Source organism: Schistocerca piceifrons, chromosome 4, assembly GCF_021461385.2.
Source record: "Schistocerca piceifrons isolate TAMUIC-IGC-003096 chromosome 4, iqSchPice1.1, whole genome shotgun sequence".
Classification (NCBI taxonomy): domain Eukaryota; kingdom Metazoa; phylum Arthropoda; class Insecta; order Orthoptera; family Acrididae; genus Schistocerca; species Schistocerca piceifrons.
Window position 1 is genome coordinate 316486746 of NC_060141.1, and position 13735 is coordinate 316500480.

Below are 13735 nucleotides of genomic sequence, written 5' to 3' on the forward strand. Positions count from 1 at the left end.
TCTTTAAGAATACTATAAAATTAGGAGACAGAATTGCTGGCCATTACTTACATTCAGCAGAACTGTCTGTACTGCCAATGTACATATATAAATGTGCATAACTATCATAGTTTTCAGAACTAATAGTTCCTTTCTTGGGCAGGGGAGAGGGATAGACTGGGAAGGATTAAAAAGGAAGAAATGTCATTCAGACCGCACATGCTCACTGCTAAAATTCTTCAAAGGCAGATCAACACTATCACAATAGAATGTAAGTCCGATAACCACATTATCTAACAAACTTAAGTGTTAACCAGCATTGAAATCATCAGAGTCCAACTAGCAAGTGAGTTGAAGTTAAACTCAGTGTAAATAATTCAAAGTCCGATCCAGCTTAACAAGCCATAAAGTTTCACTCAACTACTCATGAATAAAATCAGAGTCCTCAACACTGCAGACTTTTCTAAGTCCCATGGAACTATTGTGGAAGATCTCTAAGTATTTAGACCAACATCTTGGAAAAACTTTTAAGTCCCAAAAGCTGGCAGCTGCACCAGTACCCAAACCAGAAACACCGTTCAGAATAGTGCAAAAGAGGCAAGATGGCCATCATCTTATATAAAACTGGCACCCCTTCTGCACAAATACCAAGCATCTATGTCATTTAACAACTCAAGAACAATTACCAGCCTTGTTTTACAATTCTTTATACAATAGTGCTCTTTTAAATCTGGATGTGACATAAGATGAGCACAACACATCCGAACAAAATGACAGATCGTACTCTGCTCTACATAAAATAGCTTGTCCCCAAATTAAACAAATGCATATTTTTATTCCAGCAGTCAAATTCAGTTCATGCTCTCTATATCTTTTATAATTATGGCATATATACATATGGCATCTCTTTCTTACAGGAATTGACAATTAGAAATACCAGTCACATAAATCATATAAACTAAATGTTGTTGCTGATGTTTTTGACATCTGCTCACACGTACTGCCATGCTGATAATGAAACTGTTTTGATTTGTAACTTGTGCCAATTTGAAGCAACAGTTCACTTAAAATTTCTATCACAGGTTAAAGAATATGTAACTAGCTCTGATGTTTATCAATGAAGACTACTATCTGATCGATTGACCTCTTTCGTGCAAGAAAATTTAAAAAGTTATTAATTATTTACTGAATTTCCATTAAAAGAACCTTCTCAGCACTGTAAGGCTAAGCGCAAATTGAGACACGTTTAGCATGTGAGACATGGCATGACACTGCAGTGTGATGTGCACCTTCTGCACATCCCGTGCTGGTCCTGCATACACAGAGATGTGTACACATTCTTTGCATGCAGCAGTTTGTGATGCACTGTGCTGGCAGATCTAATTGCACCCACCCTGTAATCTTCCTCAAAACATGATACAGAAACTATCCAGTAAAAATATTTGATATTTGGGTTGCTCCTAGCATTGTGTGTCAGTTTCGTGGTGAAGTACTCATCATTTCACTAATGGTCATACTTATTGTGATATACCCCATATTACACCATATCACCATATGTTGCTCTCTTTGAAATTTAGTTGACAAATTGAATTTTTCTTGAGACTTGGGAGGATGTGTCTATCTGCCTCCAATATCGAGAAAGAGGATCGTATGTAGCGCATTCATTCCTGATCACATGCCCGCAAGAATGAAATATTCGTAACATCTCTGCAAGAATGAAATATTCATAACATCCCTATCTCCTAAACCACACGAGATGTAGATATGAGATTTTGGCAAATGATAGCACACAAGGAGGAGAACATTTTGCCAGATTGTTAACACACAGAATATTCTTATATATGACGATATAACAGAAGTTGTAATTTTTATTTTATTTTTTTCCTCTCCAGTGACTAATTTTTTAAGAGTCATGGTTAGCCGGTGAAATGAGAATTTCCTAGCAAGAAAATAAACATGAAATTTCTTCTCTTACATTACAGCAAACTGACACAATGAGGTTTTCTGCAATCTATTGATCTCTCTCATCATCAACTGCTTGTTTAATGAGACAATCCGTTTCAGAATTTTGTCATAATAGCTGCTGCAAGAAGCACAGTTGAACCTGGCAACAAGAGAAATGTAGCCATCACTCATAATTGGTGACGCTCAAATGAAAAAAGGTTAAAAATTCACAAAAAAATAAATTACCAATTTTGTTGCAATTTTGCTTGAATCCCCATAACCTATCGTATTTTTAACACTGAATGACTGGAATGGAAACTTACCAAAATACTGAGAATAGTAAACAATTGCTCTATTGAAAGAAAAAGAAAGAAAGGAAAAAAAAAGGATAAGAAAGAAAAAACACGCGACGGACAGCATACTGCCAGCAGCCGAGAATCGTGTGCTCGAGGGGAATGCGGAAGCTAGCCAGATGTGCCTTGTGTGGGGAAGAGTTCATGTCAACCGAAAAAACATTGTTGTGAATGTAGGCCTGCCTTTTAAGCAATACAGTTCAGTAAATTATTTACGTCATACCTCCAGACTCTTCCAGGACACTTCATACTTTTGGAATAATATTGACCGCATTCTACATTTGTGCAGCCTATTGTGTCATTAATTTATCAATGATGATACTGTGTATGCAACCAGTTAAATGTTTTTTTTCTCTACATTAAACACCAATTAAAACAATGTCATTCAGGTGGGTGGGTTTTGCAACTGTTTTTAGCTTACAGTGAAAAAGTGATTTCTGCATGCATGTAGTATGAAGTGTCATTACATTCAAATCCAAGAAGTCACAGTGAAACTCATATTCTTCAGATTTTGGACGTTTTTTTGAACAAGTGCAAAGGGGATACATCCATGGAAATTCCCACTTTTCAAATTTTTGTCATCAGTACAGGCAGCATGTTAACATGAATGTTTCACTATATAATGTTTAAAATTTCCAGTCTTGCTTCTTAATCACATGATTTTATAATATTACTTCCTATTTCACTACCCTCACGATGAACTGTCTGTTCCTTTTTGCAATTTCAAGACATTGCGGATGCAAAACCTATAATGCCAGTGGCTAATGGCTCACCAGTCACTGGATTGTGCACTGTTCTTGACAAAGAAAACAATAACAAAATAAAACTACAAAACTGTACATATATAAATAACTGGAAAATATAAGGAACTAATGAAAAAGATGGAGTGCTTAAATGGCGAAAAACAAAACACTACTCTGTGACAATAAAAAATCAGTACACAGAAAGGTTGTATTTTTTGGATGGCCAATACTGCCACTGTCCGTAAGTGCCATGACGAAGTGAGCATATGGCAGGATTGCTTTCCCCCTCCCCGCCTCACCTCCCACGAAGTACTGTCTAGTTACAAAAATGCATGCTGGGTCGCACCACACAAACGTTATATACATCTCAATTTGCTCCTAGTGTGACTTCTTTCACACATTATCTCCACAGCATATCTACATAGTCACAGATTAGAGTGTCATTCATCTCTTTGTGACTGTAGCCAGAAGGGTGTGACATCATATACTGGTGGGCACAGATTTGATAGTTCCACATATCCCCAGCCATGCCACAGCATGGCCGCCGCCACCACCACCTGCAGTGCCATACTAGCCTTCATGCCACAGCATGTGTAATTCAACTGCTGCACTCAAAAACAAGTGCTCCAGCTCAGTTTATAGCACGTTGTGTCACAATGTCAAAGTGTTAATTTAGTGAAACACACAACAGAAGTAACAATGAAAATGTTTGAGAGTGGTTGTGTGGTGGAAAATAACATTGAGTACGCATTGTTCCATTTAACCCTGATAGCAGTTGTAGTGACAGGATGGATGACAATAGTTGTGGCGTATTTTGTACCATAGCTTCACTTGTGCTCATATACTTTTTTCTTATTTAATAGATTATTCTTGCTTTGAAACATTTACAGGGTATATACGTGGACAAGGAAAAAAAAATTCCCGGATCTCCTGGTTAAAAATACTTTCTCCCGGGCAAAAATACACTATTTCTGTGTTAAGTGACAGTATACGTTCCCCTCTGAGCAGTAAAATTTATCAATCATTTGAATGGTTATGGTTTTATACAGTGGCTTAGAATTTCCCGGCACTTTAGAAAACGAAACTCTGGGAGGAAAACCACGTTTTGGAACTTTCTTTAATGTGCAGCAACATATACGCTTCGTATTTTTGTATTACGAAAGTATAAATTCAAATTGCACCAAAAACCGCATGTTACTTTCCGAAACATTGAAATCGAGATTGCGATGCGCTTTTGTAAGCCAGTCATAGCTCATGTCACGTGATCTCGGTAGCCGATGACAGCGGATATTCATAGCATAGGTAACGTGATGTAGTCAAGCCAACAGCATCACAGTAGTGCAAACACACAAACAGGGAAAGTTAATAGTTTAAATTAATATACACCGTGTTTCGACAGGAAAACTAAGTTTTCATTTTTATATTTGTTGCGAAGATTAATAAGCTACAAGAGAAACTAAGCTTTCACATATAGTGTTGATCTTTTTTGCGCGTTTTACACTTTAAGACATTACATAAATGTGCCAGTAAAAAGTTTAATACCAACATAAATCTCTGATCTTCTGGGCTCTAAATTCTTCTAAATGGCTTGTCATCAAAGAGTTGATTTTTAAATGAGAGTCAAACGCTCTGTGGTTTAACTAACTCATCGTACATTCTCGCACATAATTCACCTTCGGAAAAGGAAATTTACTTTGAAAATAACCAGGGTGTATACGGGGACAAGGAAAAAAAATTCCCGGATTATTCCCGGTTATCCAGTTTAAAAAATATGCTTTTTCCCGGGTGAAAATACACTTTTTCTGTGCTAAGTGACAGTAGGTTTTCCGTAGATTTTTCCCTCGGAACTGTAAAACTTATCAATCCTTTGAATGGTTAACGTTTTATACCATCGCATAGAACTTCCCGGAAAAAAAAGAAAAGACGGGGCAAAGAAGTTTGATTTGCAGCAACATATACGTTGCATATTTTCGTATTACGAAAGTATAAATTCGAATTGCATCAAACACAGGCGTTAAGCCCGGTCCACACGCAACGATCTGTCTGCGCAGACATCGGCACAGATGTCTGTACATGCAAAAGATCGCTGCAAATGTGGTGTGTTCACACGACACAAACCCCAATTTACTACTCGCCCGCCATCTGTCGGTGGAGAAAAGAAATATCAGTGGCTAGCGACTACGCTCCCCGTAAACGTCAAAAATTTAATTCAGTTCTTTTGATATATAGAAATGGAGGAAGTTCTGTTGTGGTCTGTGTTCGCAAATTGCGTTGCAAAAAACATTCAGACCAACCGCAGGAAACAGAGAAAGCGGTCAAAATGGTGTAGACAGTGGCTGGTAAAGCGAAAGCAGTTTTCTCACGTAAATTTACTGCGAGATTTGCAGGGCGAACCTTAAGAATGCCAAGCAGATCAAAATACCATAACGTTGGCTGGTATACTTGATCTACTCCTACACCAGGTCTTCTAGGTTTCTGAACTTTGGATAACTCTTTTCGGTAATCAGTTCGCAACGAATTTATTTTTTTATTACTATTTCTCTCTTTGCCGAGGGGTCAACTACCCGCAATTTTTCAATTAGAGCATTGTATGCTGCTGTCTTTTTGTCTCTGTCACTATATTCTTTACTTTAATCTTTCACAAACATGGGTGATTTCTATATATTTCAATGAATTCACTAACAAACTCTCGAGAACACTGACGAGTATCAGCCATTTTAATGCCCTGTGCGCACAGATACAAACACTAGACTGAGCAAACAGCTGTTTCGCGCCAGATTTGCGGCGATCTCCTGTCCACACGCTCCAACTTGTCTGCGCAGATGTGGTTTGAACCCACAGATTTGAGAGGTTTCGCTCAAACCTCCAACTCCAACTTCCAGGTTTGCACACACATCAGTTTGGTGCAAATCTTCTGTCCACACGCAACGATCTGTCTGCGCAGATGTGATGTGCGCAGACAGATCGTTGCGTGTGGACGTGCCTTTAGTTTCCGGAGCGTTGAAACCGAGGTTGCGATGTCCTTTTGTAAGCGAGTCATATCTCAAGCCACGAGATCTCGTCAGCCGATGACAGCAGCTATTCAGAGCATAGGACACGTGTTATAGTCAGCCAATAGCAAAATCACTGGTTAATTAGCGCGAACACCCAAGAGGAAAAGTTAAGTTTACATTAATGTACACAATACCGTATATCTACAATAAAAGCTAAGCTTTCACATATAATGTTAGTCTCTAAGATTAACACGCTACAACATAAGCTTTCACATGTAATATTGATCTTTTTTTTGCGTGTTTTATACTTTAAGACACATCACACAAATGTGCCAGTAAATTTAAAATTATGACATAAATGTCTCGGCTCCAAATTCTTGTAAGTGGCTGGTCCTCAAACTGTTCAGTTTCGAACGCTCTGTGATTTTGATATTCATCCCACTTTCTCACACGTAACATAATTCATCTTGCGTAAAAAGAAATTTACTTTGAAAGTAACGCTTTTTAAACTACCGTTCGCAATACTATTCGGAGACTGTTAGAAACAGGTTCGATTTACCAGTTGACAGAGAGCGCCAGAAAACAGGCATTATTGTGCGTGTGCAACTGCAGTGGTGTAGGAAGCCCGCATGTTCGTGCGTATAAAGCACTAAGAGAGCTTACATTACACCATAAAAGAAACAGCCACAGAAATCCGTTTTGTTTTCATTTGACGTGGGAGCTGTACACGAAGAGAAGCAGCGAAATCACTTAACGTAAACACGGGTCACGTGGAGGTTAACCCCCTCCCCACTACAACTCAGACAACTCTGTGCAAGCTTGAATCTGGCAGCTAGTGCGCGCGAGAAAAATTTTTCTCGTTTGCATCTGGCTACTTGCTGCTACTACCGATAAAGCTAACAGCCAAACTTCAAGTAGCGGGAGAAGGTACAGCTTAATACGCGAGTCAAATGCGCATGCGCAACATACCACTGGCAATTGGTCAAACGAACCTAATGTGAACAGTTGTGACGTCATGCTCATAGCAAGCAGTTTATTGTTACGAAGAATTACAGTCTGCGCCCTACGGTCTTTGACATATTTTTGCTATTTGCAGAGGCTTGTGCGTGCACGGTTTTTTGTTGTTGTAAATTGCACACTTCCTTTGCCACTAAAGTTTTATTTTTATCCCTCTCGTTTATATTTTATTGCTGCAGTATCATTCTCCAGTAGCAGGATACAATAACATTCTTTGCTAGAAAATCAAAATTACAAAAATTTAACTGAAAGCTAAAACAATGAAAAATTCCCGGAATTCCGAAAAATTCCCGGGTTTTTCTCGGATGAAAACATTCCCGCGTTTTTCCCGGTTGTCCCGGGTCGTATACACCCTGATAACGCTTTTCAAACCACAATTCGCAATATTTTCCCGAGATCTGTTACAAATAGATTTGTTCCATTAGTTGCCGGAGAGTGCCACAAAAGAGGCATCCCCACGCTTGCGCAGTTACGATGACGTAGGGAGCCCTAATGTTAGTTTATGCAGCAGCGGGATAATCATATCCTTTGTTGGATTATCAGTTCTTACCAGCCAAAATTACAAAAAACTAACTGAAAATTAAAACAAAACAAAAATTCCCGGAATTCTAAAAAATTCCCAGGTTTTTCCCTGTTTTCTCCCGAATAATAAAAATTCCCAGGTATTTCCCTGATCTCCCGGTTTTCCCGGGTCGTATACACCCTGATTTATAGTTTGTATCTAAACGCTCCTCTTAGTTGTCCTTTTCCTCTAAAGTATAATTACAATACTGATGAACTCATTGCAGTTATAGATTCAGCTCCTACTACCATTACCACAACTGAACTTGCAAGCCAGGTGAAGCAGAGGTAAGATATTAAACTAGCATTCAGGTTGGTAGGTCAAATTCTAGCCTGGCCATATGGATTAAGGTTTTCCATGCTTTCCCTAAATCACTTAGGTGAATGACAGGATGGTTCCTTTGAAAAGGATGTGACTCATTTCCTTCTTCTATCTCCATCTCTAACAATCTTGTCATCAAAGGGATGTTAAATCATTCTTTCAGTACTGAAATACCTATTTTCATCAAAGATGGCGGCGACAAAACGCTGCAAGTAAATTTTTTTTTTTTCATCTGTAGTGTATGTGCAGTTACAAATCATAAGCACATGGCAGGCTGCAACCCAGACAGCACCACACTTCTCTGTTGCTGCTACCTGTCAATCAGAAGGTCTTTTTTTTCTTTCTTTTTCCTTTTTTCTATCTTAAGTATGAACCTTGATTTGGGACACTGCTGGCTCATTTGCTATGTCTACAGTACTGTACTAAGTGCTTTGCTGAACTGTTTTTACTACATTAAGCCCAGTGTGGAAATGTTAGAATGGAATTACCTTATGCCATGTGGATACGACAGGTGGCTACAGGGTGGAAGGTTATTTTTATGAGATGTGGCACATCTCATTCAATGTGGCTTATACTACAGTAGTGAAATCATTAAAAATAGAATCTCACATTGATATTCTTTCAGTCTAATGAAGCACTAGCAAACAAATCTCAGTCTATAACTAAACCATCACTGACCTTAGTCTGCTTTCCCATTTATTTACTGCTTCTAATTGAGAAACAGCCTGCTCAGCTTCCTGCCATTTCCCTGTGTGCATTGCTCGTGTGAAAGTTAAAATTTGTTCTGAAAATATCCAAGCGTGAGATATTGGCTCATGCGGAAAATTTTCACGGGCAAAATCGAGTAGTAATGTTGCAACATTATACTCTCCCTGAAAATATATTTGAACAGTTATGTAGGTTAATTTTAATACAAGTGGTTTAAGAAAGAATCTTATATGTTTTGCACTGAAATTTCAGAAGCAAGGAGATTTAATTACCTGTTCTGTGAGAAAATTTATGACATTGCAGACTGCCAAACATGTGCCTTCACCACTGTAAGACTGAACGCCTTGGGCTGGATGAGACATATTCAGATGTAAAAGAAGCTGGCTTGAAATTAGAGTCATTTCAGTTTTACCATAAAGACACCAAAGTCCAGCTTTCTGTGCATAGCTGTTTGCTATTAAATCAATGATTGAATGTTGATAGTTCAGGACATCACTTTTCATGAGCAGCTGTTAATTATTAGACAAAACATAAAAAGTTTTCCTTTGGAATAAATTGAACTTACATTAAAAGAAGATGTTTACAATAGCACAGGCTTATTAACATTGTTAGTAACTAGGTGAATCAATCAAAGAATGGAAACACCACTGAATGGCAGACAGAAACATTAAAAAGCAGAGGTCACGACATTTGATTTCTTGTTTGTTTTCAGACAAGAAAATTACACAAACTTCTTTTCAAGCTTTTGATACTGCACAGTGATTTTTTATTTTTTAACAATGGGTTCCAGATGGATATGTAAAATAATTATGTCTATTATGGGGATAAAAGAAACAGAATACCAGGAAACATGTACAAGACTGATTTTTGGCTAGATGCAGGAGGACTTTGGAAATTGGCTGAATTAGAAGTATCAAGGATGCACAATGACATCCAGGGGAGGACAAGAAGGGAGAGAGAATTGTGGGATAATGTATACCTTTTATAAATAAGTAAGATGACATCATCAGTTTACAGGGGATAGGAATTTCTGAGAAAGGAGGTGAACTTCAGTATCAGAATTTCACAATAACTGTGAAATAATCACGCTATCAGCTGAATTACTTTTATTATTGTTAGTAATAATGGGCGAGCCAGCCTAGAAATTTTCTGAGGCAACAGACCCACAGAGCTTTAAAAATGCTGAACATTCAATACTTACATGGGGTTGTTGGCAATGGTAAAAAAGGGGGGAGAGGGGGGGGGAGAAACAGGGGTGAGAGGGAGGGATGGATGGAGAGAGAGAGAGAGAGAGAGAGAGAGAGAGAGAGAGAGAGAGAGAGAGAGAGAGAGAGTGAGATGGCTGCTCAGGCTCTCTTTAGACCAGGAATTTACCCCAGTATATGCACGTGTGTCATATAGCAGTGAATGACTGAAGTTGTTATATCAAAAATTTGAGTGTATGTCTGTACATGTAAAGTTTCTACTTTGAAGGATGACATCACATCTCATTCGTTTGTCCACCCGCCATTCCCTTCTTTATTTTTAAGGAGGGCAGTAGTTGCAAATATCTTTATGTTAGTTTAGTTAAAACTAATCTACAGAAGCCCACTGATGCGACTCAATAATTTAGCAGTGTGTGCCACACCAGACTGTGTGGGGAGAATGAAATTGTTGGAATACTGGCAAATAGATACACCACTTTTGGTGTATGCTACATATTGTTGCACGAATCAGTAACTATAATCTATACACTGTACAACAACATATGCAGCTGTTTAACTACCGTATTTACTCGAATCTAAGCCGCACTCGAATCTAAGCCGCACCTGAAAAATGGTGACTCGAAATAAAGGAAAAAAAAATTCCCGAATCTAAGCCGCACCTGAAATTTGCGACTCGAAATTCAAGGGGAGAGAAAAGTTTTAAGCCGCACCTCCAAATCGAAACAAAGTTGGTCCATTGTAATATGAGACACAATTTACGTCGAAGGAATGACGATACAGCGACAGTAGTTTGGTTCGAGTCTTAAGCTTGGCAGTTAAGCTTTACCGGGTAGCCATTGCTATGCGTCAGGCGCTTCATCTGTATTTATACGAGTACCCTTCCTTTTTCACGTGCTCTGTCTGGTTTGAATCGATTGCTTATTTTGCTTTGATCTGATAAGTGCCGTTTTCTTTGTTATAGGTGTTTACGGCCTGTCGCCGCTCGCGGCACGGCTTGCTTTTGTGCGCGCTACCGCCGCTTACAACAAAAACTCATTAGCGAAACAAAGGCAAGAGACTGCTATTTGTTGTTACTTACACTGCTGCTTTCTTTGATAATGATCAACAAGAACCAAATAATAGACTGCGTATGATAGAACATGTTCTGAACGAGAGTTCGCCGAAAATTTTTCTCCGTTTGAAAATCTTTGCGTCCGCTTCTTTAGTACATCAAATTCTGCACAGAAATTAGAGTCATCTTAGATTTAAAAATCTAGTCAGTTGCCGTGCTTCATTTCTGACTGTATCACATTAGGCATAAGAATAATACGAATATAAACATGACACGATACGTATATTCTCCCGCGTTTGCTGTTGTCTCACTCTAGTTTCGTAGTTTATTAGGCAGACAGGATTTAAATGAGATAGCAGCAAACGCGAAAGAATACATGGCAAAATGTTTATATTCGATTATTCTTATGGTGAAGAGAATACTGCATGTGATTCACATTTCATCAGGTTCCTATTAGCAACCATCTCTTCTCACTGGTAGGAAAAAATTCAGAATGTAGAGTTGGCCATATTGACAAACATCCCAAACAGTCTTGCCAGTCGGATTTTCGTAGTACATTGAAATTCTGCTACATTCGAAGATGAACAATACGGAATTTGTATTTACTTCGTTGGATAATGTATGAAAATGCAGTGGTCGAAACTCGGGGCGGAGGAAAAAAAAAAGCTCGTCTTCCACCTTTCTTTTTTTGATTTTAATTTATTTACTGACGCAGAGGTTTTGGCGAAAGTATTTATCTTTGTGCCTACACAGCATACCTGTGTAGCGCTACATATATTCGACAGCAGAAGTTATAGTTGTAGCGGCACCTACCAACATTTTTCTGAACTTCGCTTGCTTTGCACTCGATTCTAAGCCGCAGGCGGTTTTTTGGATTACAAAAATCGGAAAAAAAGTGCGGCTTAGATTCGAGTAAATACGGTAGTCTGTCCAGAAGCTAAAGCATTTGAGTTAATGAAAGAACTAATAAAAGAGTCTGACATCATGGAAAAGTGATGGACAAAGATTTCCTCTATCAAATATTGAATTTATGCACCAAAACTTAGCATCTAAAACCAACCTTAACATGAAGGGACAAAAAGAAGGGAGACATAAGGGAGGAAGCAAGAATATACATTCAAGGTCAACAAAATTAATGCCTGCAGAATCTCATACTTACTTCAAAAACCAAAGAGGGTTTCCCAGCAGTGACTGCTGCATATTGGGCAAATGACTGGATGCCAAGTGATGTTAGGTAACTCAGAGACAAGTCACTACTTTTTGCTATAGATCGTGCTATTAAAATATCCTGTCAAAATAAAGACAAATCAATCATTGCAATCATGCCAGTGTAACAGAAAGTTACTAAAACAAAAACATTTTGCAACTCACAAACCTTATTTTCATCACTCAAATTGTAGAGCCATGCAAGAGCATGTTGTAGACAAATATTATCATTAGCCTCCTGGGCTAACATAATTGCTTCCTTTAGTGCTGACAGTGCCTCTTTCCTACAAAATGGCTGAAATTATTACATGGCATTTACATAATATTTGTAAGTAAAAATAGAAAGTGAAAAAGTTTCTGCTTTCCTGTTAGTAATTCCAAATTATAATGTACACACACCTATAGCCAAAGTGTGCATAGAGTATGGTTAAATTCAGAGCAGCAAATCTGAATCCTCTGTTTTTCTCATCTTGATTATTTGTTTTGCTATCATTTGTATTGGTATTTCTGTCAAAGCAATGAAACAAACTATCAACAGCTCCACAAAATTCATTCACTCGGGCACAGTTCAGGTAACTCAAATAATGCTGCAAATCATTAAAGAAAGATCAGTTTGGCAATTCTAATAATTTGAAAATTTAAAAAAAGATGAAAAAAATAAGATCATTAACCAACATTTGCCAAATCTACAATAAAATATTAAACATAAACAAATAAACAGCTATGTATGTATTGTTCTCATTCATCCATTTGGCTTTACAAACACAGCAAGGTTGATAAATCATAATGATCTAGGTTACATAGGTCCTGCCTGCTACTGTAATACACTCAAGTAGAACAATAAGGTCTCTACACTAAATCCTTTGTTCTTACGAACATTGCTACTGGTATTTGATTTCTTAACTGAGGGCCATGTCCCATACAGTGCAATGCCACTTTGCACTGTTTTTGTGTTGTAATTTTTGTTAAATAAATGCTGTTTCTTCAACATAAAAAATTGTGCATCTGTAAAACTGGCCTGCTCAGACTGCTAACCAGAATTACGTTGGATATGTTTGGAGTTTATTAGAAATCTTGTGCACATGTTAATTAAATGCCTATCTTATTTCTAAAGCAGTTTGGAAATTTTTACCCACATTTATACTGTGATTATCTCTCCAAACAATGTTCTTGACTGCACATAAGCAGTGTTTAACCAACGCTAAATTATTATCCACAATAGTCACAGAAACTGTGTGCCCTTTTGGGGGTGGGGAGTGGGCGACGCACTTCTGGGTTAGGGGTGCTCAATGATGAGGTCTTTCCCTCTCCTTCCCTCTTTCCTGATGAAGCAACCGTGGGTTGTGATGATTGTTATTGTGTCTATCTACCAGCGTTTTCCCGTTCGGTAAGTCACAGCATGTTTTTTAAAACATGGATGAAATAGCCATCTTGATAACACATTAAAAACATCATACTAAAATTTTAGGGAACAAGCTGGACAATTGTTGTTGAGAGCCCCAAACCCACAAATATCCGCTCAGGCTGGGACCTATGCGAAGGCAAGTGAGAAGGACCTCACCCCCACTTGTGTGACTGAAAGGAGGTACACCATGGCCACAGTGAACTTTACTAGATGCAGCTTATTGTCTTTTAATACCAGCCACCCATCTT

The 13735-nt window shown here is 38.2% G+C and overlaps 1 protein-coding gene across 2 annotated transcripts in view; it reads right to left on the minus strand.

The window, feature by feature from the left end:
* The window catches only part of LOC124795523 (anaphase-promoting complex subunit 5), a 137744-nt gene that overhangs the window by 28757 nt on the left and 95252 nt on the right, over positions 1-13735 (minus strand). For both annotated transcript variants that reach the window (XM_047259594.1, XM_047259593.1), the window contains 5 exons: positions 12482-12669; positions 12252-12366; positions 12036-12164; positions 8893-9129; positions 8591-8784 (listed from right to left, as the gene is read on the minus strand). In XM_047259594.1, coding sequence (XP_047115550.1) covers positions 8591-8784; positions 8893-9129; positions 12036-12164; positions 12252-12366; positions 12482-12669 — 863 coding nt within the window. The remainder of the gene's footprint in view (positions 1-8590; positions 8785-8892; positions 9130-12035; positions 12165-12251; positions 12367-12481; positions 12670-13735) is intronic.